The 27,932-nt window shown below is 46.8% G+C and overlaps 1 protein-coding gene across 11 annotated transcripts; it reads right to left on the minus strand.

Moving 5' to 3' along the window:
* Positions 1–2,447: 2,447 nt before the first annotated feature.
* Positions 2,448–27,588, minus strand: mical2a (microtubule associated monooxygenase, calponin and LIM domain containing 2a). Of its 11 annotated transcripts, XM_062471174.1 has the most exons (27): positions 27,174–27,588; positions 21,680–21,887; positions 21,015–21,131; positions 18,944–19,045; positions 16,678–16,833; positions 16,343–16,443; positions 15,431–15,688; positions 15,195–15,310; positions 14,962–15,088; positions 14,698–14,788; positions 13,504–13,651; positions 12,387–12,586; positions 11,416–11,519; positions 11,104–11,172; positions 10,849–10,983; positions 10,443–10,562; positions 9,743–10,126; positions 8,674–8,781; positions 7,355–7,504; positions 7,116–7,199; positions 6,774–6,866; positions 6,019–6,156; positions 5,394–5,571; positions 5,231–5,307; positions 5,036–5,132; positions 3,031–3,091; positions 2,448–2,656 (listed from the first exon to the last, which is right to left on the minus strand). In XM_062471174.1, the coding sequence occupies exons 1-26, from the start codon at positions 27,432–27,434 to the stop codon at positions 3,033–3,035; spliced, it is 3,681 nt and encodes a 1,226-aa protein (XP_062327158.1). In that variant the 5' UTR covers positions 27,435–27,588; the 3' UTR covers positions 2,448–2,656; positions 3,031–3,032. The 11 variants fall into 11 exon arrangements, with proteins under 11 accessions (XP_062327158.1, XP_062327153.1, XP_062327155.1 ...); XM_062471169.1 differs by having other exon boundaries at positions 2,448–5,132; XM_062471171.1 differs by lacking the exon at positions 7,355–7,504 and having other exon boundaries at positions 2,448–5,132.
* Between the last annotated feature and the right edge of the window lie 344 nt (positions 27,589–27,932).

The raw sequence follows: 27,932 nt of genomic DNA on the forward strand, positions 1-27,932 counted from the left end.
AATTATTTTCATGAACAGATTGACAAAGTTAAGGCTGTGGCAATTAAGTTCAAGTTAGTAGTCAGATAGTTTCACCTATTGAAAGACTTTTGATTTAAGTAAGGGGAGTGCCGAACATGTTCTGTCGCCGTTTGACTTCCTACAGCTGTGTAGATGTTTTTGTAGTGTGTCTCGCGTAGGCTACAGCGTTGCAGTGAGCAACACTGGTTTGAAACCACAGGTAATGATAATTTCACCCACAAATCGTTTACTTGTAATGTAATGTCATAATAAATCCTACAACGAAATTGTATTTGTGAGGAATGTTTATTTTAACGATTGAAAACAGATGCATCATAGACCACTGTAGTGTGTGTTGCCCGGGCAACAGAGGCTAATGTCATGCTAATGCTTCAGTGAAATAGTAGACTACCGTTTCTGAAAGTAGATGTGGGCCTACTTCCTTAATAATATCAGCTAATATTGTACATTTCACAATTGTGTTTCACATCACAAAGTAAAATGAGTAAATAGTTATCACCCTGGCCTCTTTGCTTGTGGCGTTTCTGCAGCTGCCTTGCAGTAAAGCTATAGTTAGCCTAGCTATCCCCCAAGTTAACAGATGCGAAACGAATGTTCTGCTACAGGTAGTCACGCGTGTTTTCGTGACGTTAGTGACGTAGTGACGTTAGTAACGTCAGTGACTGTGGCTAGCAAATTAGCCACCGTTAGCTTCACTTTTCGCCACAAAAACTTAACTTCAGCCTAAACCATGCAACGGAACGTAAATAAAAATACAAGCAACTCAATCGCTACCAAGACGAAACTTTTGACACCTAGGTTGTCTATGTAGGCCAAATATTGACAAAGATTTAGGGGGGCAAAAATAAATAATAATAATAAATATATATGTGAGAGAACAAAGGTTGTGCTCTCGCCGAAGGCTTGAGCACACCCAATAATATATATGTGAGAGAACAAAGGTTGTGCTCTCGCCGAAGGCTTGAGCACACCCAATAACAATAAACATTGATTTGATTGAACAAAAACCAACTGCCTCTGTAGGTGGGTTCTAAGAAATTTGGCTTAGATTATCCTCAAGAATGTTTTGTATAGTAGAGAAGGGTGATTAGTGAGTCGGTTTACTGTGATTCTGTCCCAGGCTGAGCCAGAAACTGAAGCTGAGCCAGAAACAAGCGAAGCTGGTTCATGCAGGGGACGCGAGACCTAGCGCGTCACTAGCAATCGTCATCACGCGTCAGGGCACACCTTCCTAATAGGGCGGGGTATATAGCAGGGATCCCGGCACTTGCATTGCTAGTGCGACACAGACGCTCTCGGTCTCCTGCGGCCTCCGCCTTCCCGGCCTCCTCCCTTTGTCTGGTTCTTCTTTTTTCTTCTTTCTCAGGGGGAATGCGTTCGCTGCTCTCTGCCCGGATGTCTAGACGGTGTCTCAGTTGGGTGTGGCAGGGAGCCGCTGCGAGCACAACTATATGCCAAATCAAATATTACAATAATGTATTGTATCGTGTGGAATAAAGTATCAGTAACAACACTACTGAGTCTCCTGCCTGAACCAGAACACTGATAGAGAAAAGGAAGGCTTCTTTATCTCTGAGTCGAAGAGCGAAAGAGGGATCCCATGCCTGTCTTTACAAACTAAATCCACAGAGCCCAAAAAATCTTTAGGCAAATGGTTTGCTTGTTGCCATGACAATCCCTCATACAATAATACAAAAATTAAATACTGTCAGAAGTGCACATCCTGTTGATCAAAGAACCAAGGCTGGATTTTAAAGCTATTTCAAGCTATTGCACAATATGGTAATTTCATTTTTAAATGTCATTGTGTTATGAAAGCCATGAAAACTGCTCTTTAGTCCCAACTCACAGAAGGTTCAGCTTCATAAATGACCTGGCTCTAAGTGCACATTGATGCCCACATCTTAAAAGAGTCTCTCTTCCTCTTCAGGTAGACCACAGAGGAAGAGCAGACATTCCAGGGTGATTCAAAACAGGTGCCAGGTATAATGGATACTTTTAGTGCTGCTGAATTAGAAGTGAGGCCATGGCTGATCCTTCTGAACTTGTGAGCTGGTTTTCTCTTGCTGAACTGAACTCCCTGACCTCGTGCCCTCATTGCCAAAACATCCTCTCTGACTCCAGCCTGTCCAGAGGGAAGATTGGGAAGTCTATCAGAAACACATCCTTTCTGGAGCTTATTCAGCATACGCACTGAGACAGGTAATGAACTGGCTGGTAATGAATACAGCGTTTAAGGTTAATGTACTACCACTACTACTACTAATAATAATATTACATTTTATTCTAATGCACTTTTCATTTGAAAACAGATCTCAATGTGGTACTTTGAGATCTACTTTGAGTACTACTACTACTACGGTCACAGTATTCTTTTGTCATTAATCAGCTCTTGTGAAATATAATGAAATAATGGACAATTAGTGTTAAATACACTCATTTTTTATTTCACAATTCTTGCAGATACAGAAATGCCATTTTATTGTGACAGGTTCCCTGTTAAGTCCTATGGCAAATTGTTGAATTCACACGACAATTGTGTTTAACCTGTTAAAGTATGGCACTGAATGAACACCATGGGAGGATAGTCCCCCCTGCATGTGTTGGTCAAGAGAGCGCTCTCGGGTGGCAGCTTCTGGGTGGAGACAAGAGGGAGAGAGTGGAGAGCAACACAGGGATACGACTGAGCAAAGAAAGCTTCGCAAAACATGTCCTCTTTCAATAGGCGTTAGGCTGGTAGGAGCAAATGCAAAACATCAAAGCACTTTAATGAGCATGCTGAGACTGGGTACAACATCCTATACAACCCTTTACTTTGCCTTAGAGGGAGTATGAACAAAAAAATGATGCCATTGAAGGTGGAGGTTCTACACATTAGTAGTAGAGAGTAGAGTCCATTTGGGGTTTATTTGGAAGTGCAAACACATATAGATGTCATGGTTACAAATCTGACCAGGTGTCATTTAGATTAACACACCACCACACTGTCATGATCATGCAGTTGATCACCTTCAGAAGGTCATGTCTCCTAACCAATCAGAAGACTCAGCTTCGGAAACTTGTAAACAAGCTTCAAGAGAATCAGGAATAGGAATAAGAGATGAAAGAAAGGACATGAGTTAAAATCCAGGAAAGAGAAAGAACATCTATCTATTAAAAAGGCACAGATGGTTTGTAAATGTGAAGTATAACCATTACATTGTAAATCAGGAATACATTGTTTCCTCAGAAACATGAGGAATGAAAATAAAAGAGCCAACATGGATCTTTTAGCCTAAAGATTATTACTACAAACTGTCTGACCTAGAAGGGACCGTGCGTGTTGCAGACCAAACACTGGACATATTTAAACAGTCAAAATATTCCAGTTAGGGGAAGATTATTTACTCTCTAAAGTGCTTTAAAATTGGACTTGGTAAATGTTTCTAATTTGAATACAATGTAAACATGCAGCTGACTTTCAATCTTAGGTTTGTTGTACAAAGATGCTGTGACAGTATTATTACTTATCAAGGTTATCAACACAGGACAATTAGAGACGAGCACACAACCACATAGCACATCCAGAGTTATGAACAGAGTTATGCATAAACAGTCAAAATCAAATCAGGCAATAAAAAAGGTCCCAACATGTGTATGTTGTTAAAAAGGATTCAACAACACCTACAATACTGTACATATGTTGGTTTGTCCCCAATGTATGTTATGAAGTCTTAGGAAGCCTATCTCCAATTTTCCCAATCCCAAATATTTTCAGTAGGATGAATTTAGCTTCTTTTACGGGTTCAAGACTAAACAGCAGATGGCAGCAGGGAATCAGATTGAAACAGTCCATGAGTATGACACAAACACACTCACACAGCAAATAACACATCAAATAAAACCATATAAACCAATGTTGATTAATAATGAAGTCTAGTGAAAATAACTTTTACACTACAGTCAGAGTATCATAAAAAAAAAAACTCTTGTTGAACCTGTGATTGCATGTGTCAGAAGGAAATGATCTGGGAGAACCTGAGACCCAGATGATTGCAGTAACAGATCCACACATCCTGACCCAGACTTGAGACTGGTCACAGCTACGTGGCTTTGCATCAGTAGGATACAGTAAGGCCTTTAGCATCAGCACAGGTCTAGTCACTACTGACTGGGACACACATGGTATGGAGAAAGCTAACCAAACGGTAACTCCATTACATCATGTGTCAGAGGCACAGGCCAACACAGCTCCATAAGGTAAAGTGCTTCAAGTCAGTCTTTTCAAAAACGTTATTATTGGATCAATAAAATTAGACCTACACTTCAGTTAAGCAATTGAACAACCGGCTTTATTCAGTCCAAGCCAGTTAATAATACACTCAACTCTACAGCAACGTAGATGTTTTCAGCAGTGAGACCGACACCTGACTGATACTGACCACCCAGGGACCACATACAGTATATAACATCCCATGGCACGCACCTATCTTTTCTTTGGTAGGAGAAACACATCAACTGCCCATTTACAACCCTAATAAGTCAGCTAATACTACCAAGGTGCATGTGCACGTAGTCAAACGTTAGCCTGCCATCACATGACAAGACAGGTTTAAACAGGACGAGCCGGTTAAAATGTTCAGCCAGGCCACAGACCTTATTGCACTAGGGTTAGGGGTTAAAGGTCAGGGGTTAGGCCATCCTTTGCGGACGAGCGTCTAGATGAGCCTTTGGCCCAGCTGTTCCTCCAGCCACAGCAGAACAGGCTGGAGGGTGAGAGCCCCAGGCCCGGGCCCGGGCCCGGCCTCGGTATACATTTGCAGCAGCACCTCCTGCATGGAGAACAGCAGGGGCAGACCCAGGGTCAGCAGCTCATACAGGAAGGCATAGTCCTGGGCATTGGCTCTCAGGTGCACCCCCAGGGTGCGGGCTGTACCATGCAGCCAGTGGGACAGGCGGCGGGGGGAGTCACACACAGCCCGGGTCACACTCAAAGGCCAGCTTAGGCTCTTCCTCAGGCGAGAGCTCAGGGTACCTGCTGATTGGCTCTGCGTGTTGTCAGTCATCTGAGGGGCCACGCCATTGGAGGTTTGGGAAGTAGTGCCCTCCCTCACCGCCATTCCATTCTGAATCTGAACAGGAAGGAAGGGGGGGCGTTAGTATATATAACAGGCATAACATTTCCTTCAGAATTACATGATAATAATGTTTATTGAATGTTATTGATTACCGAGTGTGAATTGAAAGTCCTCGGTTTAATAATTCCATTTTTGCGTTGAGTGAAATGTAGTTTGCAGTACAGCTTTCCTGGTGGAGCAAAATCAAGAAGAGATACAGTTGAGTGACAAGTTAACTGACAAATGAACATAAAGGGCCAAGGGACACAGACATACCCTGCTCAGAGTCAAAGGCATGGCCTCCCTGACGCAGGGCCGAGCCACAGGTGTCGCAGCGAAAGCATTCCCTGTGGAAATAGAGCCCCTCAGCAGAGATCCGCTCCACCACATAAACGCGCCGCTCACAGAAGTGACACTTGTCTCCAGACTGGGGGAACTCCCGCCGCAAGGAACCCTGGAAAAGTACAGCTGGAGGTCAGTGTACGGTCAGGACAGTCAGAGAAGATAATGACAGAGCTCTACCATCTAAACCTCTCAAACAGTTTCATGGCTGAGGCTACCCACTGTGGGGTGGGTGGTGCAATCACAGTCGACTGTAGTTTCGTATCAACCCAGTGATCAGATAGAATCTCTGCACAAACAGTGACTTACTGTAACATCACAAAACACTGTTAGGAAACATCCCCAGTGATTCAAGCCTGCCTGAGTCATGTCAGATAAGACTCCTGTGAGGCTATCCAGTTCATCCCTCATGCGAAGTATCTGACGTGCTGCTTTATCTGATCCTGGGTTGTAAAAGTTCAATTCTGGGATATCGTATAAACCCGCCCTGCCCAGGTAAAGGCTTTTGTTTCAGGCTTTCACAGTCAGAGGGGCCCCACCCCTAGACCAGCCTGCTTACCGGTGATGTCAGGGGCGAGGAGGGAGGAGAGCAGGGGGGGGAGGACAGGGAGGCTTTAGGCCTGTGGTCGTTATCATAAAGACTGACAAGGGCCTCAGCTCTGGCTCCTATGGCCAGAGACACCTTCCCTACTGTCCGCTGCAGGATTCACCACAGAGCAAGACACAGGGCGGAAGAGAAGGAGACAGAGAGACAGGAAAAACGTTGAATGAAAATACAGACAGTTCCTCAGTGACAACAGGAAGCGAAATCAAGAAATTAAGGAGAAGCCCTACTGTATCACTGTGCTTTAGATACTTAAATTAAATCTTAATGTGCTCCCATCATTTAGCAATATGTCATCAATAATTGGGGGGGGGGGGGGTGCAGCACTATTGGAAAATGAGCAAAGTTCGCGCGTCAAAATAAGATTAGGCACAAGAGTAAAGTCTCTCGCTATGGCTGGTCAGAGGGCCAGTCTGGAGTCTCCAGGTGGGGTCGTGAGGACGGTGAGAGGCCCTGCTCTGCAGCTAACCCCATGTGGGCAGCACCAGAGGAATAACCCCCCCCCCAGACTGACAGGGAGAGGGACGCTGGCCTCAACTAAAGCACAGGGGATCAAAAAGCATCAGCTAAACTGAATACATGACATCAGAGGGGCTAAAAACAAATCTCACATGCTTCTGGCATGCCAGGTTATGTCTATATGTGTACTTTGTAATTAAGAGGGTAGTATTTGTTACGTTGGCAGGCATGTGGGGCAGTGGGTAGAATACCTGTTTGAGGGGATTAAAAACAGGCTCCTTCTTAGGCTGGAGCATGGCCGTGTATTGACTCTGGGAAACATATGTGGGGCCACTGCTATTGCACTGAAATAGCAACATCACGGCGATATTATTAACTCCACCACTGTAAGTCACATGCAATCAAAGGTGCAATTATAGGAACACTACAAAAAGATTAGATGTTAAAAAAACAACATCTAAAAGATCTCTAATTACCCTGTGATTATGTTTTAGAATGAGACACGGGACATCATTAGGTTTCTCTGCATTTAGTAGAAAATTTTATATATATATATTGCTCTGGTTTGTAAGCACACAAAAAGAAGCACTCACCACAAGTGACTGATTCAAGGGTGCTCTCAGTGTTGCCTTCTTACTAAATTGCATATCGAGTCCCTGACATTTACTGGCCTGTGACTGTCCAGATAGCACAAGAGGTAGGAGAAAAGAGAAGAAAGGAGTCAATCCACATTACAGTTCTAGTGATAGTCCAGCTCATTCAGGGCAGATGCAGAAAGGAAGGAGCACTCAGCATGGAGGCACAGAAGGTGAGATGGTGTGGAAATGGTTACCTGCTGATGAAGCACAGAGGATGAGGGTGAGGGTGAGGATGAGGTGGGAGGAGGAGAGAAGGACAGACGGGTGAAGTCGGGTCTAAGATGGCGAGTGATTTTGGGAGAGGGGGGAGGAGGCGATGGTGGGATCGGAGCAGAGGGATCGGCCTGTGCAGAACACATCCATCAGGAGCATGCAGGGACAGGAAGCGGACATACCACTTTAGGTAGATGAATCGTTAAAGAGTAAGAGGGGGATAAGATGAGGGCATGCATGATCAAGCTAACTGAAACCCCGACAGTGATTATGAAAGCTATTCGAATCTGCTACCCATTCAGGGTCCTACTTCTTTATTCAGATGGCACCCTAATGTACGGTGCACTTTCTGAGAATGGAAAATAGAGGGGGAAACACCCTGGCGTTTTTGTTCTGGAAGTGTACAGTGTGATGAATGAATGAAAACCTTTATTGCCTCAAGGGTAATTTGCTCTGCACCAAGAGCTTGAAAACAGATACATTCAACACTGCAGACAGGACAGTACAGTGGACATAATTATTAAAAAAGCACAGCGAGACAATAAATGCAAGAATAAAATAATACAAAATACAACTGAAGGCATCACAGAAATAACTTAAGATCCTGCAGTAGTACTGGACACCTTGCATGATGACTGTTCCTCCTGTGGGCAGTAAAGCAGCCATCTACTCGCAGTGAGGAGTAAAGAAAAAACACCCTACCTTTCAACAGTGTCTGAATCGGAGCACACACCCGGGGTAAGTGAATTACCAGGGCTGTCCTCAAATACAGTGTTTGTAGAATAGAGGGTGAAAGAGAGGTCTGATTCAGAGGGAATATAGAAAAATGTATTGGATCCAGGAGAAACCATTTCATTTCATTATTTCTGCTTGGACAACCAATTGCCTCATGTGTTTTAACAGTGCGTAACACTGTTTAATAGGCTCTGTTGAAAGCCATGACATACTCTCCCCTTTATTGACTCCAGCAAATTGGGCCAAATATTTTTTTTATAATTCTGAACATTATGTCCCAGCACAACCTGAAATCACCTGGACTGCATTGTGTTAGTCACAGCCTCTGGCTCAAAGATCAAAGGGCTAAACAACATTTCCTTAAAAGTCCTGGCTCCAACCATGACAGGTAGCCTACAAAATGCCTGCCTCATGCTTAGCGGGATGACGGATGGCGAATAACACCAAGCACAGAGCAAGAAATAAACCATGGACAGCTTTAGTTATGCCAAAAACGTGCAACACACACACACACACACACTGTGTGAGAGAGGTGGGATGCAGGCAGGAGGGGGAGTCCAGATACCTCAGGCGTGGAGGTGGGGTCTCCTGAGACCAAGGCCTTCAGATGGACAGCTTTCTCCTTCACACTCTTTTTAAGAAACTCTCTAGCATGCTGGGTCTGCGCTTTCTTCTGCATGGCATCAGGGGCGCCAAGAAACAAGGAACAGACATCAGAATGATGTGCTGGACACTCGGGTGTCCGAGCACACCCACGCAATCTCTGGCAATGACTGGGTCTGTACACAGCTCTCGTGATTAGGGAGGTTATCAACCACAAAAGAGGGCCGTCATGTGCAGTACAAATGAATAGTGTTTTGTCCTTCTGTCCCACTGAGGCAACGAATGAGATGTGTGGCGGAGAACAATGGTGGATCTATTGATATTACACTCATTTCACACCCCGGCAGAGATGACTACTCTCTTTCAGGATGTGTTTCTGGAGCGATACACTCAGACAGACACAAGTCCTGGCACTGAGCAAGGCCACAAGAGAAGCCCATTTACTGGTCTGACCATCTGTGGCAACCCATTGGCTGGTTTGTGTCACCAAGGCAGCCCATTGGCTACTTAAAGGCTTTGTCTGCAGTTTGGAGGTGAGGAGAGGCTCTATAAGCCTGGCCTTGGCACCCGTCTTCTCTGAGAACTGGACCGGCCAATCAGCATCTCAGTCTGTGCCAGGATCTAAGGCCATTGTGGACTGGCTGACTGACTTCTCTAGCTGACCACATCATCCAGCTCTACAATGTATTATAATGGTAATTACATCAACATTGCCTTTTTTCACTTTATCCAATTCTGATTATGTGACAATTATGAGTTTTGAAAGAGAGCAGAGCAACACAGCAGAGCAGAGGTCTGTAAAGGAGAGACCGATGGAAGGAGAAGAGAAGAGCAGAGCAACACAGCAGAGCAGAGGTCTGTAAAGGAGAGACCGATGGAAGGAGAAGAGAAGAGCAGAGCAACACAGCAGAGCAGAGGTCTGTAAAGGAGAGACCGATGGAAGGAGAAGAGAAGAGCAGAGCAACACAGCAGAGCAGAGGTCTGTAAAGGAGAGACCGATGGAAGGAGAAGAGAAGAGAGCAGCTGTTCACCTGGGTGATCTGCTCCTCCACCTCCTGAAGGCGTTGGAGCATTCTAGACATGGCTAGCACTGCGGAGTGGCAGGAGGGAGAGTAGCCTGGATAGTCTGGACTCTCTAGTTCAGACTGGGACTGGGACCTGGACTTATCATCCTTTTGGATCTTCCTGAGAGCATGTTTTGGGCTAGGGGGGGATTTGCATGATGGTTGGAGCGGGAGTTGAGGCTGGAGCTGGGGTTGGGGCTGGGACAGAAGCTGGAGCTGCAACTGAAGCTGGGCTTGGAGCTCGGGCTGGAGCTGGGGTTTGGGTGGAGGCCTGGGTGGTGGGGGCTTGGTTCGATGATGGGGTGGGAGCTTAACCAAGTTCACATATTGGACACAGGTTGCAGACGAACCCTGGAAACACACAGTGCACGTGAGCAATGCCGTGGTTCCCAGTTAACTCAGGGTGGAGCTTGATGAGAAAAACAACCAGCAATGAGAAGCTCCATTAGTTTAACATCTGGAGAGAATAGTTCTGTGATTTACACAGTGTTCAACTTTTATCCCTTTAAGCTGCTTCTCAGAGAGGTGACATTACATTCTAAACACAAAGGGGGTGATAAACACTCCAACTAAGTGATGATTGCTTAAGAATGTATGTGTATGTGTATGTGTGTGTGTGTGTGTGTGTGTGTGTGTGTGTGTGTCTATGCCTGCTCTGGTCCTCTACCTGTCTTTGAATGGGAGGTGCAAGTGGGCTGGGCTGGGCAAGGTTGATGAAGCGTGGCGTTTCAGTCATGTCCAGAGAACGCGGCCGAGGACTCCTCCCAGACCCCAACACACTCTCAGACTGATGTGCGTGTTAGTCCCAGCAGAAGATGAAAAAGGTGAACAGAGAAAGGCAGCTCAAAGGGTGTGGAAAAGGGAAAGGAAATGACAGACAAAGGTTACTAGTGGAGCCCTGGGTACAGAACACAGCAAGGAAAAGGAAGAGACCACAACCAGTCACACGTCAAGGTGACGGATCAAGTAATGCTGGATAGGTAGGACACTGGCTCCTCCCTGTTCCCTCATCCAGCTCCAGAGAGGGCAGGGGCAGGTGAGGAGGCAGAGGGGGGTCTCCTGGAGGTGCTCACCTGTCTGCGGAGGCTGCAGCTGGGGTTGCTCTCTTCAAATTTGGCCAGGAGCTGCGTGGCCATGGAGCGCACCTTGTTCTCCTTGGGCTCCCTGCCCTCCCCGCCTGAAGAGCCACTCTGGCTGGAGAGGGTGGCCTGCCATGGGGCAGCGAGAGGGGAGGTTAGGTTGGCGAACATTACCAGTCAGCCATTTAGCCATGCAGAGAGGCACTTCATTGTGTTTCTCAGAAGCTTGGTGGTTTGCTGGGACCCTACCTCTTCCAGGTAGCTGCCCACTTTCCGTCTCCTCTTGGTGGGATCAGTATCCTCCAGCTTCTTATCGTCCTGGGAGGAGTGCACAGGCCAAAGAACGTGAATCTTTCAGAGTGTACTGAGAGTAAAATCATATTCAACATGAAATTGACGTAATGGAGGACAGCCCATCTCATGAAAGCTATGAAAAATCATGGTTCACTATAAACAGTTATTGTGTACTTCCAAAAGTTAAAGGTAACAGGTTTTTAAGGGCATAGACAGACTGTGGGGATTCAGTATACCTCATGGCAGACAGACATTGGAAGGGGTTACCTTGGGCACCCGTTTCCTTGGCAGGGTGAAGTTCAGGGCCTTGTTAAAACCGTGCACTGCCTTTGAAGGAAGGTCTTCCGTGTTTTCATCAGCCCCTTTAGAATCTGCAATAAAACACATGGCCGCGTAAGGTTAGAATATTTTCCGCGGTGTTCAGCTATTATATCCCCAATAAAACCGATGGCCAGTGTGTTTTTACTTAACCTTGAACAGACATCTACTATTACTGCACAGGAAAAACCCAACGCAAGGCCAGAGCATCTGTTTTTCTAGAGAATTGCTACTAATAAATAAATAACTCTTACGCAAGTCAGTAATCTCTCTTTCTAAAGACTTCACCTGTTGCTGGATGTCAGAGGATTACACACAACAAAACCAGTAATATAAAACCATAGTGCTCCATCATCATTGGGCCATTTGGCTACCAGACTGGCTGGTGGATGTCAGGTGACCTGTCTCCCAGTCCCAGTCATGTAGATGAAACTAAGCTTCTATGGCACGTGGCAGGGCTGAAAAGACATAGAGCTATCCAAAGGCATCTTCCAGACCCAGGGACACTGTGTGAGATGCAGTAACCTGCTCGGCTAGGGAAGATGTGCATTCCTCTCATGCCAGACAGCCCAGATAGGGTTGTGCAACACAGACCACGTTAACAGGAAGCCAGTTGAAATCGTATACCCGACTCTTTTTCACTCTTTTCCTAAAGTGTCTTTAGGAAGACAGATCTTTCCAGAGAAAGCTGAGGGTTCACCCAAGAAACAAAGAAGGGAGAAAAGCGCTGAGGATTGTTGTGTATGGAGATGAAATGGCCCGTAGCTATTGAAACACTATCCAGTGAGAAACTGAGGCGCCTACAGAAACACAGCCCACATAGTGGAGGTGGGGCCAGACAACAGTAATAAAGTGTTTGAGGTCTGTGGAAGTCTGAGTGTTGGGACCTATAGGCAGGAGGTGTATGCAGTGTGTTCTACCTGAGGCAGGTAGGGGTGTACCCCTGAACAACTCGTAGAACTTGGACAGGTAGAAAACCATGCTTGGCTTGTCTATCTCCTGGCCACCAGCCAGCAGTTTTCCAGAAGTGAACGGCCGGACCCCAAACTCTCGCTCCGCGACGTCAAAGGCCAGCTGGAGATTCTCTGCCACGTCCTCCACGTTGAGAGAATCAAAGTCTCTGGTGAATATAAGGAGACATCAGCAGGAGTCAGAGACAGCTTCTGGAAAAGGCTATCAAATGAAAAAGTGTGATATGGTAGGATGTTGTGGTTATGTTACAGGGAAACACAAGTGGTTACTAGGCACGGGCCTGTGGGAAGCTATGCAGTTATCAGCAAAGATTCCATTCACCAGTGCAAACCCAGCCCAGTTTTCACCACGGATAGGGCCAAGACATCACACATGACATAAATAACAAACTGCCCTAGATAAGGAGCCAGTGTGTAATGTCATACAGGTTTATGTTGTCCAAACTCTCCCATCCACATTCTCAAGTGTTTCTATGAAAGGGTTTGTGTTTAAACTATTTGTGATGATGTGTGCTCTGCTTTAGAAAATCTATCGTTAGTAGTAGAAACTGAGTAAAAACAGAGAAAGAGAAAGAAAGGGAGAGAAAGAGAGAGGTAAGGAAAGAAAGAAAAAGATTCTGGAAAAAGGTCAAGAGTCATTCACAGGTAACTGCCTATATTTACTCTCAAGTCAGGCTGTAAGAAAAGGGTTGGGGGCCTGTGCAGACATGCCAGAAGAACATACACGGGCATGAATAGGTCAGTGTCAGGAATAATTTTCGCTGTACCTAGTTACATTTTCTTTTTTTCAGAGTGATATACTTTACAATATGGGTGTGTGGTAGAACCATGGACATATTTGTCTCATGCACAACAAGGATACCAATCACTAGAGTACATAGACATTTATGAGAGGGACTTTCTATTTATGTAAGTGTTACATTGCATAGTGAGACACAGGGAAGCAAGTGATTTATGAGGAGCCAACAGGCAAAGTTCTGGGGTCATTTGCCGTGACTTGCAGAAGACTTGTCAGACCTATTTAACAGTGTAGTTGCATGGCAACAGTGTCTTACTGTACACGTACATGAGCTGTGGCCTGACCCTGTGGATGAGGGCACACAGGCTCATGCCAGTACTCCAGGAGGAGGTCAGGTCCGTCACCTCCACGTTCCGGTAGCCTTCTGTCTGTTTCTGACACCAGGTCAGCAGTCGTCCCGGCCTGATCTCTGACTCTGCAGAGGGAGACCAGGAAACGTACGATGTCAGAGCTCTCTCGAATGGATTCAAACAAAGGGGAGGACATCAAAGGATTACAAAAAGTGGAGGTCTGTCAACTCAAGCAAGATGAACGGGAGGGGATGTGTGCGTGCGCTGTTCCAGGGTAACCGGGAGACGCGAGTGATAAGTCGCGGAGAAGACAGATAGGACGTGAGGTGAAGTAGAGGTAGTGGTATGCAGACTCCGTTAGAGCATGTTGAGCCCATGTTTGGGTCACAGCAACCACTGTTCTATAAAATGGTGTATACACTGCCTGCCAAAGATATGCCAAGATATATACATTCAAAACACGTCTAGAACTGCCGGTTCTTAAAGACAAGACACACAACATCAAATTACTGTATGAAATTCTCCACGGCTAATCTTCAACCTGACCCATACCTCTAACAGTCTCTTAAACAAAACCAAACAGACTGTGTTTGGTCTAGCATCTGAATACATCCTAAGTCATATCGCCTCTCTGTGTACTTAAAGTAGCAATGTTTTCCTTTCTGATGCACAGGAACCCACATTCTCACAGAACATTCAACCTCAGCCTGAAAGTAATGAAGCTGGTCATTGAGTGTGAACTCAGGGTCATTCTCAAGACACGTATGTACACCAAGTCCAGTAGAGTGTGGGAGGATATCTTTGTTACAGTATATGAGCCTGTCCACGGCCCACTGAGTCCCACCTGACAGCTCCAGCCTCACCAGGAGTCCACGTGTGAAAACAAACCACAGACGGTGACTTAGTCCCCAGACAGACATTAGCTCTGCGCCCCCTTCTCTGTGTCTGACACTTCTGTTAGTAAGGAGAGCAAGCAGTCTGGGAATAGAGTACTGTGGGCCTCTGGTGCTCTGTGGAGGACTGTCACCAGCAGCTAACACAAGCAAAGCCATTCAGTGAATAGCTTAATCCTCCTCTGCCTGACTGTTGAACAGCGGCTGAATGAGTAATGCAGTCACGTGGGCTCAAGATAGCATCTAAGCTATCTGTCAGCGTGGGTTTTGTGGTTTACCTCTCCTGGCCAGATTTACGGGCCGTCGAATCGTGGCTGCGCGCTCCAGAGAACAGGACTTGAGCTCACCGTTGAGGTACAGGTGACGCACCTGCGAGACAACAGAAAGTCACATGAGAGGGGAAATACCACACTCTATTCTTTCTTTTGTTTGTGGGAAACCCACAGAACCATGCATCATCACAGTTTATGTCAGTCAACTTGGCAGGGAGGGCAACAGACACTGCTGTCTTCTCTGAAGACACACTGCTGTTTTGCAGTTACCTGGTGTGGCCTGACACAGGAGGAGTTGAGGTTCGGGTAGCGGGTCCCGGGGTCTAAGGTGTACTGCTCAAAGTTCTTAGCAATGTTTTCCGGTGTCGTCTGTGGCAGCAACCGGTATAAACTCTCCCTGTCGACGCCCAACATAATTGTACACATTGGGAATGGCAATACATATGAATTTGAACGTGGTAGATCTTGTGCATGTATGTGTGTGTCTGTATGTTCCTGCTGACCTCTCTGCCAGGACTTCCAGAGGGGACCTGCCCTGAGCCCAGCTCTTCACCATCCAAGCCGTGTCAAAGGCAGCCAGGAAGCCCCTCGCACAGCCCGTCCCCATTGGCCAGAAAGGCTGAACACACACAACAACATCACAATGACCTAACACAATTCCAAAAAAGCACACCAAAGGGGAAATGATATTGATTTACAACCACACACAGTGTGTGTGTGTGTGTGTTTGTGTCCTCACTTCCAGCAGGCTGTCTCCAACAAGAGTCACCAGGAGCTGATGCCCAAAGCGATCCCTGACCTGCGCAGCGTTCTCCGAGGCGTACATGCTGGTGAAGTCGAACATGGCCACGTCGGGCTGACCGCAGTGGTTCATAGCGTAGTCCAGCGTAGGCAGCTGGTAGTTGGTGCCGAAGTCGGCAGCCTCGCGGGCGTAACCCAGCAGAGCTTCCTGGTTGACATTCTCGCTGCTCAGCAGCATCTCTGTGTCGATGTAGTCCTGGAAAGCAGCACAAAGCCAGGGGAAATGTGCGAATAAATACACATCCAAAGTGTTTATCCAGAAGCCCCAGTCACGTTATTCTGCGACACGCACAGTCCTTTTCTTCAGACCGGAAAAGAATTGTGCCGGACTGAATGTAGAGCCGGAGGGATATCTGACAATGATACTGAAGGCCCATGAAGAATGGTTCAGCCTCGTTCTAAAGTATGAGCTCTTTCGGCCCGGAATCTTTAGCGGCAACATTCGATAGCAGTGTGAAACTTCTCTGAATGAATTCATAGCTTCACTCACGCAAATGCATGCCAGTATAAAGTGTGTGAAAGTGTGGAGGGTTTGAGTTGGAGAGGATTTATGAGCCAGTGAAATATGGTCTCTTTTGGGGATGTTTATAACACTTAACTTTCCTCACTGTGTTGGTGCCTGGGCCCAGAATCTGCAGCTGGCAGACCATCAGCTTAAATCTCCCTCTCTCTCTCCCCCTCTCTCTCTCCCTCTCTCTCTCTCTCCCCCTCTCTCTCTCCCTCTCTCTCTCTCTCCCCCTCTCTATGTCTCTCTCCCTCTCTCTCTCTCTCCCCCTCTCTATGTCTCTCTCTGTCTCTCTCTCTCTGTCCCCCTCCCTGTCTCCCTTCCAGTTTCCCTCTTTCAACTTACATGAATGATGACTCCCTTGTCCAGGAGACTCTGTTTTTTCGCCGTCATGACAAAGTAATGAGTTTTGTCCTTGTAGTACACAATGTTCTCCAAGTCAACACCTGTAACAAAGGAGTCACTAAGTCCAATGCGGCCATGTGGAGGACAAGGTCAAAAAGACATTTTTGGTGTGCACTGTTGTTGTAGATGGCAGCCATATTTGAGGGTTGTCTGTTCCTCCTCTAATCTAAATGTGGTGTGTGGTGTAAGATGTGCATATATATATATATATATATATATATATATATGTGTGTGTGTGTGTGGGGGGGGGGGGGGGTGTATGGTCTCATGCCCACCTGTCTCCTCTTTAAGGTCATGGAAGAATTTCTGGTTGAAGATGAAAGCCACCCCACTGATCTCCTCTACCTTGGCCTCGGCTGTGGTATTCCTGTTGATAAAGTTGGCAGTGATGGCAATAGCCAGCTTACCCCGGAACTCTTTCCTTTTGAAGCCTGAGAGAGAGAGAGAGAGAGAGAGAGAGAGAGAGAGAGAGAGAGAGAGAGAGAGAGAGAGAGAGAGAGAGAGAGAGAGAGAGAGAGAGAGAGAGAGAGAGCGCAAGAACAAAAGATAAATGTTACTCTTCCAGCAGAGGAGCAGAGAGGAGAGACCTACTAATCCAGAGGAAATCTATCGCTCAACCGTAATCACAGGACAGTTATTTTAGGATCAGGGCAGCTCGTCGCTGAGGTGAGCCTGTTTATATCACCAAGGAAACAAAAGCCCTAGAGTGAGAGTGAGGGTCAGTGCTAAAATGTTATGATGCAATAAATATGTCTGCTGGGTTGATTCACTTTCACAACTTGACGTGTGAGAATACCACTGCTGTCAGGTGTATTTGTTTGGCAAGTCTGTTTGTTTCCTGAGTTTGAAATTGGGAGAGTTTTGCTGCCAATGGTTGCCATTTCTTCATAGGCAAATGTTGAATAACACTTGAGGCTTATGATTCCTCGACACAAATATTTTTTTTTTTCAGGTTCATCAAGTTTATCACAATCCTCTAACTGACCCTAAAAACTTTTGTGACGGGAAAGCTGCAAAATATTTAGAGCTTCATTTAATATACATTTTCTGGGTCATATCCAAGTGCAACCATAACTCAGCAAGCCCTAAAATAGACTCAAGCAAAGCCTCCAGACTTCACAGCCAGCCTTGACACATCTGGACTATCAATGCTGTTACACTCACAATTAGGGTTTTATGGAAACTCTGTCAGACATTTTAAATGACATAAATCTTGTCTTTGTGGAAAAGAATACGGTGATCTAATTTTTTACAAGTCTCTCTGTGGCGTCAAAGCCTCGAGCAAAGCACCATGAGCCTGATAAAGCCGTCCAATCCCAGGCCGGGTCACACACAAGCCACATGTTCACAAGCTGACACAGTCCTGTGGAGGTGGAGGGGATGGGGCTCCACTAAGACCCTGAGTGAGAAATTATTCCAACCCCCCCCAACCCCACCCACTGTGACTTCAGGGAGGAGAGGAGGACGAATGTTTTAATACTTTTGGCCTCTGCCTCATTCTCTATTCCTATAAAATAATGCATGAGGCTGTGAGGCTGTGAGAGGTGCTTTTAGGAGGACACTGCATTTGAATGCACGCCAGCTTCTGTTCCATTACTGTCACATTCAAATTCACATGGGTATCAGCCCCCCCACCCGCCCTCGTACCCCTCCCCCCTCCCAGTCCCCCTGTCCCCTCCCCCCTGTCCCTTTCCCCCCTCCCCCCTCGGTCAGGACACCAACTTGGCGCAAATGCAGCTGTGTTCCTCTAAATGAATAGCTGGCTGCACATCGGGATATATTTAACCCTCTTCCCAGTCGGGCCGTGATAGCCGTACGAGAACAAATAAAAATAAATGTTTCCTCCGTTTTTGGGGTAATGCTACCATGAGCTAAACGTTTTGTTGTTTAGAGACTGAAAATGCCCTTTTTAGGAATAAGCATCCGAGTTGAGTTCGTGAGGAGATGACAGGCGCTTCAGAGAGAGTCCAACATCAACTGTTGAACTTCATCCAGATGACTGCACCAGGCCCCAGCTCTGCTCCGCTCAACACTCCTTTATTTAGGTGCGGTGTTGTGGTGATTTCATGTTTAACCTCCAAGGGAGTTCAATGACATCATGGGGTATCGCTTTACAGAGGCCAGCTTGATTTTTATGGCTTTGTAACATTCTTGAATGAGACAATGCATTTCAAATTAATGGTTTGCAGAGCCAAAAGGTGCAGCCAAGAACAATCAACGTTTCTCTTAGTTACTACAGTCAAGCAGTTATCCAGACAAAGATGAATATGAGAATCCTGCCCTGGAGTTTATCTGCCATGAGCCATAAACCAAAACATACTCTTTGAATAGCATAGGGGTTTTGTAGTTTTACGACATATGCACTGTATGCGCAGATGCAGTTGGCGTGAAGCTAACTCTGGACAGAGGACATGTTTGTAAACTCAGACCCTCCTCCAGTCGTTCTCTGACAGACGCCATTGTCAGTCTGAGGTCGTGACTTTGAAGGAGACCGCTGATACTGTGCAAAGAGACTGATGACAAGTGTTGGACTATTCACACCTTCCAGAGTATTCCTGCGGCCATCAGCCCCCACCACCACGTCAAAGTCAAAGTCAGCCACAGGATGATCAGCTGGACGGATCTCTGCCCTCCATCCTGGCCCTGCAACAGAGAGGAGAGGAGAGAAGAGGGGAGGAGAGGAGAAGGGAGGGGAGGCAGTCAGGACATGTCCATGTAAACATTTACAGCAGAGTTATCAGTATGTGAACAGGTTGACCCCAGAAGAGATAGAGAGAAAGGTAGGACAAGTAAACAGACACAATATTGACTCAGTTGCTGTTTTGGGTTGTTATTTTTGGGAGAGAATGCTTATGTGAACAGCACAGAGACACTGGGTGTTGTTGACTAAGGTTTATACTGACAAAGGGCATTTCTGCTTCTTTGGAAGGAGATGGTGCAGAGTGATAATAAACATTAGTAAGAGAGAGAGGGGAGAACATTCAGGAATTTCCCAGGCAGATTCGAACCAGGATTCTTTATTACTGGTGTGGCCATTCCACTCAGAGCCACTGTACTACATAGGCTAACTGTTGAGGGACTGTTCAAGAGCTCAATGTGTTAATCATTTTCAACATGCAGTGGATTAAATGTGTGTGTCTGAAGTGACGTGCAGTTAGGCGCATACTATCAGCCTAACTGAGAGTCTACCGTGCAATGTCACCATGAAAAACGTGTCAAGGACGCAGTGAGCCATCACAAGCCCAGAGAGAGGAGCAAATTCTGTTTCCATATTTAGGTTTGCCTCTTGTTTTTTTATCAGTGCCCTGAAGTTGTTTTTGAAGAGCGAGACCACATGGGTCGACTCCTGAACTTTACACGTGGGAGTCCAATCAGCCAAGCCCCGGGGAAAACAGGGTCAAGTGGAGAGGCACTTCAGATAGGAAGTGTTTGAGCCAGGCGCCGCATCTCCACACCAGCACTACAGAGCACTCGCATCTTGAAGCACGGCTGCATTGTGCTCCTGTCGCAGGAAACATTTCTAATCACGCCAACAAATCAGCTCCTTATTAGCCTCTACACCCAGAATTTGGATCCAACTCTTAACCAAAGCCAGCAGGCCTATTTGCTAATTAAACTGTGCTAAGAAGCCATAACATACATGTAGCCTTAGCATTGGGGAAGGGTACATTTACATTTAGTCATTTAGCAGACGCTCTTATCCAGAGCGACTTACAGTGAGTACAGGGACATTCCCCCGAAGTAAGTAGGGTGAAGTGCCTTGCCCAAGGACACAACGTCATTTTGCATGGCCAGGAATCGAACCGGCAACCTTCAGATTACTAGCCCGATTCCCTAACCGCTCAGCCACCTGACTCCCTAAACATCTACAGCTGACTAACTAAACATCTACAGCTGAATACAGACAATGAAGCCATTCAGATAAGCCTATTATTTCCATGGAAATTCAAATAAGAAACGAGTTACTTAACCCTTGTGTTATCTTCGGGTCATTCGGACCCATCAATCATTGTGACCCACCGTCGTATTGCGACAACTTTACCGCATACAAAAACAAAGTGAAGCATTTTATTTTAACCGTCGGGCTGTCTCAGACCCCCCACATTGCGAAGGTTAAAAGAAAATGATATTTATTTGTTTTTGTATTGGGTAAAATTGGGTAAACACAACGATGGTTCGTTGTGAACCTTTGGGTCATGTGACCCGAAGGCAGCACAAAGGTTAATTGCCAACCCTTCCGAGCTGCTTTTAACTCTGCTTGTCAAGTTTAGTCGGTAAACGGCCCTGCGGTGCGAGGGGAAGCTACTGTAGGATCTGTTTAAACAGGTTCTGTTTCCCCCAGCCTAAGTAGCCCTGAGGCCTGACATTAGACAGAGGACAGGGTTGTGGTGTGGGAGGAGGTACGGGGCTGCTCGGATCCTCTCCGCAGCCATATAACTGCCAAGCTAAGTGCTCCAGATGCAGGCCCCCAAGACCGTCAGGTGCACTGCTGAGGTTTTCCAAACACATTCCGTTGCAGACCCAGTACTGCCTAAAGTTAAGCCGCTGAATTAGCGTTGTGTTGGAGGTACCTACATTCAGGACGGGGGTTCGGTGAGTGGGTGGTGGGTACCTGCATTCTCCTGGTCTTCTGGAGGCTCCAGCAGTTTGACAAACTCCACATTGACATGGAACTCCACAGCTACAAGCAGGGCGATCTTCAGCAGCATGAGCTGGAGCTGACGAATACCTGAGAAACACACACACACACAGAGACATACACACACATACACAGGTGAAGCGATAATCACTGGTCTTCAGTGCACAAATATGGCAGACACAGACACAGACATTACTGCATTCAAAAAGATTCAGACACGTACACCTTGCCTTTGGTCTGACATAAACACTTGAGAGCTGAGGAATGATTTTTAGCGGCAGCTAAAGCTAAAGCTTTTAGCGGCAGCACTTGGCAGCGCTGGAGCTTTGTATCCCAGCAGCGGGGAGCAGGTGTCAGAGTCAGTCATGCTACCTCACAACCTTGACATTATAGACACACCACAAGCACCTACGCTGGCAAAGGGTAGCTAAGGGAGGGAGTTATAAGCAACAGCACACATATGCTAGTCTTATTTGCCAGGAGAAATATAAGTATTAAATGTACGATTATTGATGAATGGGGGACAATGTCAAAGTACATTATATGAGACTAGCAAAACATACACAGCACAGCTCATATAATGGGATCCATGCAGATTGTTACCCCTAGATCTACAGTGTGGTCCGGTCAGTACTCACTGATGTGGTCTATGGCCCCTGCACAGAACTTGCCGTAGAACTTCTTGGCCCCGAGGCCGCGGAGGTCATGGATGGTGTAGGGCCACAGGTGGAGAACGTTGTTCCTGGAGAACGTGTCCCTTTTCTCGATGACCACCACCTTGGCCCCCAGCAGGGCCAGCTCGATGGCCGTCCTCAGGCCACAGGGGCCTCCACCGATGATGAGGCACTGGGACAGACAGACCCATGGAGAGAGTTAGAGTCAATGGGACAACACTGTAGTCACGATGATACACTGACAACTTATATAACTGGCACATATTGGACTCTCAAACTCATATCATATATTAGGAAAGAGCATTGCAACATATAAAACAAGAACTGAATTGTTAGCACAATAGTATGACACATTTTATATATATATATATATATGGTTATACAATAATCGTAAATCACAGTCAAGGTAGATGCATTCCTGCGTACTTCACATGGTTATTAAAGCAGATGATATATGAGAGGATTAGTCCTAGTTTGTTTACTCTGCGTCCTGGGGTAAACAGACAGGGTGCCTGGGACGGATGTTTATGGCCACGGTATCTTGCCTCACTGTTACTCAACCCATTTTGTTGCAAAAACGTGTGCCAGACCCTCAATCTTAAATCATAATTACAGCCTAGTCATATCAAAGCCATGACTCACACATCTCGCTCACTCAAATATGCATGAAGTCAGTTTTTTGGGTTACAGGATCCGTCTGAGAATGTGTGGTGAGAGCATGACTTCATCCAGCCCTCTGGAGAAGATGAAAAGATATTTTCGCGTGTGTGTATGTGTGAGTGTGCGTTGCGTGTGTAGAGATGAATCATTCAGCAGGGGTACCATCTCCTCACCACACTACGCCTGAGTCAGACTGGGGCTCTTGCTGTGTCGAACGAGTTGGGCGGCTTCCTGTTTCCATAACTTCACCATCCAGATCCTGAGGGACTCATCTGGCCACGTTCAGCTATTCCAGACCCTGCTGGCCCGGTCTGACCTCTGTCTCCTGCCTTTCAGTTCCTCTCCTGCCTAATGCTCCTGTCCCTTCCCCCGTCTACCCCCTTCAACCCTTCCAGTCCTCTTGACCAACGGTAGAGGGGCACCGCTGGTTTGTCCTCTAGATCTGTCGGCCCGGCGACGTATTTGAACAGCGGGACGGACTCCCTGTCCCCCTGCGTGTCAGCGTGAAGAGACACAGGAACTCCCAGGAGGTGTCACTCACATCTATGTTGTGACACGATCTTGTTTCAGCCCCCTGCCTCCGCTTCGGGGCATTATCGTGTTTGTGTAGCTTTATGCTGACTGGGGTGCTCTCTCTCTCTCTCTATTCCCCCCCCCTCCCTCTCTTCATCTCTGTCTCTCTTTCTAGGGCTCAGTTGGTAGAGCCATCTCCGTTGGTGCTGTTTACAGAGCAGCCCGTGCCAACCGCCAAGCTCCCACATCTCACCATAAAAGGCCCTTTGCTCCCCACAATGAAAATAAAAACTGGGCTTCGGGTCAATCTGTTTTCCCACTCTGCATGTGTGATTAGCCTGCGGGCAGCATGTCATCATCGGAGGAGGGGAACATGGTGTTTAAAGCCTGAGGCTGGAGGGGGTGAGGTCTGAGGTATTCAGCTCTCAGGTGTTGGCTCAGCCCAGGCGGAGCCAGCTCTGTCTGGACAGGCCTGGCCCGCTTCTTTTCATCATACAGGCTGATTAATGTGGATGGGCTCTTCAGTGTGAGCAGACAGGCGGGCAGGCGGACAGGCGAGGAGAGCAGGACGTGCCAGGTGCGCTGAAGGGCCTATGCTGTCTGCCAGTCAAGGTGGAGTGTGTGTGTGTGTGTGTGTGGGGGGGGGGGGCTGGGAAAGAAAGAATAAACAATGCCTTGTTTCAAAGGCAGAGTAACATGAGCAGTATTTATTCAGATGTATCCCCAACCACACAGTCCCACAAAGGGAGGTGTTATCAAACCTGAAGGGGATAATCAGAGCCTGTCACTGAGTTTATGTTTCGGTCGGTTTCTATGGTGATGTCCGGGCCGGTGCATGTTTCTCTGCTCTTGCAGTGTTATCATAGACAGGAGGTCTTCCGGAGGGCTCCCTCCAGCTACGCTGAGTCAGGACAAACCTACTTCCTGTCCGTTTCCCACCTGTGACCTCTCCCCCGGCAAGCCATAGAGCCGCTCCACCCTCCCCCCCCCCCACCCTTCTCCACCTTACACCTCTGCTTTGCTTTATCATTGGTCGCAACTGGGCCATGCTCAGATGTCAGTCAAGTGCCTGTAGTGAGGACAGACAGCCAAGTCAAACAAGTTTAGAAAGGTGATAAGTGAGCACGGCATGTTTGCACTCAATCTGTACCAGCACATCCACTGATGACCATGGGACACTGCAACAACATTCCGTGCCACGCATGGACTGCGCTAAAAAACAAAAAAGTCTCATCGAAAGGAAGAACATTCAGTGAACCTATCGGTTTATCTTTTCACCAGTCAGAATTGATGCCCAGTTGATGTGGCCTTTGTAAGCTCAGCGCTAGCAGCTTACTAACCGCCGTTGGGTTTGAGTGACAGGAACCCCCTCCATCACAGGGCTGAGTGGAGCTCAGGGTGAACACATGCTGATCCTGGCCTCGTCAGACTTAAACAAACAGAGTATGTGGAGCCGCCGGGCCCGTAGACACGATGTGATGGCTCGCTAAGCTGGGCCTGGCCAGCGACCGGCCGGAGCTCACGCTGTCGAGGGTCACACCGTCAGACTTAAGGTACTCAATCAAGTGGGGAGGACCACCGAGGGAGCCACAGCACAAACCTGGCAACCCTGGCAGTCAGGCATGTGGGTCTGCACGGGAATTAGACTAGGAGAAATGCAGCCGTGGGCCCGTCTGGTAGGAAACAGACCAAGCAGAATCTGCTGGGCTGAGTGTCTGGAGCAGCACTCTGGAGCAGAGCCTGTATAGGGAGGACTGTTCGCTCAGTGGAGGGGTGATTTTCCACAGCATCAAAGCATATAATGAAGGCAAAATCGGTCCATCTGTCAGGATGTCACAGTTGTCCAGAGAGGATACAAAGCATGGAAATCTTCATGACACTTCAATTAGGGGGCATTTAGGGTGAGATTTACAACCGTGGAGAGGACAGGCTGCCGCACAGGAGAGCTCATCTGGGAGGTGACGAGCTACAGGTGGAACAGATCCCAGTCAGGAAGTCAGGATTGTTGAATGCAAGCCCACGCCTGGTGGGATTTGTCAGTTTTTTGTCTTTTTCGATCGCTCGAGGTCTTGGGATCGATGAAAAAGAGAATAACATGCTGAACGATAACACAGTGAAAGAAGCCTGTCCATGTGACTCGTGCATGATGTATGTGTCAACGTTATGAGTCTTTCAGTTTACATAAGCGGAGGGAAATGAGATTTAACACCTATGACTACACACGTCTCATGAATGCTAAACTATTCCAAACATTACGCACCTTCAGGAGAACTGTCAGAGTTGGTGAGAGTGCTCTATTAGTCATCTGATAAAGTCATAATCCTAATGTGATTTCATGATCCGTGTGGGGCCCCACACACACACATTCACACACACACGTACAGCGGAATGAGTCTGTGTTGTGTTTTGCCGAAGTGAATGTCCTCTCCAACGCGGGTCAGGATCTCTCTCACAGGACTGTTGATCCAAATAGTTTCCATAAAATCTGCCATTGGCCAACGACAACGCCCTGGAAAACTGTCTTCCTCTTGACCACCTCTCTCCTCATTCTAAGTCTTGACTCTCACCAGACAAGAGCTAAAGTAAATGATACCAGGGAAGTGATACTAATAGTATCATTAGGCGTTACAATCTCAGTTACAAGCAACTATCCCACAACAATAGTATTGAGTGGCAGTCATTGGGCTCTGGCACATACAGTATGTGCAGTACTGTATATACTCACACATTCTGTGTGGTGAATCTGGGTTTTGTTAATGTCAAGTAATGAAAAATTGGACCCTGTTTTGTTCCTTATTAAAGCCATATAAAAAGTGTGTCATTGGCATTACAGCCAGCTGTATGAGGTCATAAAACATGGATGACTTCATATCCTCCACAGATTACCGTTCCAGCAGGCATTTTGTGCACAGCATTTCATCTGTGCAAAGAGTGATGTCACATCTTTCACTGTGAACCTTCACCAAACAGAAAACCATCACTTAGATCATTCTCTCCCCCAGGAAGAGACAGATCATTCGTCAGGCTGTGGTACAGGAGGATGGTGTGCCCTGTCGTTAATCAGACGAGCAAGACAGACTCTCTCGCCGTGGGAGTAGCTGCATTGCATTGTGGGCGTTGTTAGCTTGGTTGATTCTTTAACACCTTAATCCCCAACTCAATACACACTTAAGATGAAAGCAGAGTAAAACGATCAATTCCCTTTTAGGAAGGCTTTCACAGAACACAGAACCCTGTTCTGTGAAAAAAAAAATTGGTACAGATTTTCTTAATGCTCTTAATTCTAACCACCAGTGTGCTATTGCTTTGATGGGTGACTTTTTTCAGCAGAAAACCCCAAAATATCTGGCAGAGGAATAAAGAAAATTAAGCACTGTAATACTTCATTACAACCTGGGCCTAACTACTGTAAGTTTGTGTGTGTGTGTGTGTGTGTGTGTGGTTGGTTTATGACTGGTATCAGAGAGAACTTATAAAAATGTAGCTCATTTGAAAGCACTTAAAACACACTTTAATAACAATTTGGGCAGGGTTCCAAGCTTTTAGCAAGGGCCTATAAAGAACGGCTGCAGTGGAACCTTGGATAATGATCCTTCTTGTTGACTGAGGCTGTCTGAGGATGCGTGCTATGAAAGCACCATGGTGACTGATGGAGAGTGCTGCTGCGGAGCTTTGTGACGCACCAGCAGTCTGCCCAGCTGCAAACTCATACCTCAGAGAACGTTCTGATTGGAGAAAAATATGGAGGCGCCTGGGTGCAGTGTGTTTCTCACTGTCTGTGTGTGTGTGTGTGTGTGTGTCTGTGGCCCAATGTGTTATCATTCATACAGTACAGAGACCACAGACTCTCAGCTGTTTATGTGTGCCAGCTGCAGTTAGGGGCACGTAGGAGCTGATTTCATGTCTCTGGACAGGTGCCGTCTGAAGTGAAAATGCTGCCACAGGCTTTCTCTCTGGGACACTGCCCTCCTGATGTGAGACAAAGTGCTGATTACATCTGAGAAACCACACTGAGAATCAACCACGAGTGTGTGTCATCGTGATTTATGAGACAGACATACAGTTACATTCCTTAGAAAAGAAAATATATGGGCCGTGACTTACATTTGATATCTTTCCTTAATTATCATTCGGAGGTCTTGTTTCATATGAATGTGGTGTGGTGCACTCATAGACAAAAACGTCCACGTGTCCATTGTCTTCCATGCAACAGATGCTGGTGATAACCAACAGTAATAAAATACCTTTCTCCACAATATGGCATGGGGGTGTTTCTCAGTCTTACCTTGGTGCCCAGGCAGGCCTGGCCTTTCCTGTACTCCTTGTGACAGGTCCTTTTGTCCAGCTTGCTCCAGAGAGCCTTGGCCCTCCAGGAGGTGAGCTTGGCCTTCAGGCTGCTGTAGAAGGTCTCATGGTCCAGAGGGTCCAAATCCAGCTGCCTGCACAAAAGGTTGAAGCTCTGTAAAGCTCCTTTGCATGTGGAGGCCTGAATGAAGCTCTCAAAGAGCTTCCCTGCCTGGTCTCTATCCTCGTCTGGCTCCGCCATCTTCTCCAGCGAAGGTCAAGGGTCCCGGGCTGGTGGTCAGCTTCTCTCTCCTTCTCCTTCCCCCTGCTGTCTTGCTGGCTGGCAGACTGAATGGTTAGTCCTTCGACCTAGCCCGTACAGTCATGCCCAATCTGAGGGGTAAGAAAATAACACGAAGAATCAGTCTGACATCATCTTCAGAAGGGTGGAATCTCTAACAGATGGCTTTATGTAACTGAAGAGGGAAACGATTTAAAGTGTTTAACAGGCCAGAGATAATGTTTCTTTCTTTGCAGTGCAACAGCTCGGACAAAGAAATCTAAAGTATTGAATTGTTTAACATTGCCCCTTTAAGCAACCATAAAAATGAATGAATGTTTGACATATATAGTCACTTTGGTACTGTATTTGTTAAAGACTATTGCAGCTTTTCGTGTTCATAACATCAGACGATAGTGAATTTAGTCATTTCTGGACAAATATGAATTGTTAGGAGTACATACTGTAGTCCAAGGCATG

The sequence above is a fragment of the Osmerus eperlanus genome, chromosome 10 (genome assembly GCF_963692335.1).
Source record: "Osmerus eperlanus chromosome 10, fOsmEpe2.1, whole genome shotgun sequence".
Taxonomy (NCBI): Eukaryota; Metazoa; Chordata; class Actinopteri; order Osmeriformes; family Osmeridae; genus Osmerus; species Osmerus eperlanus.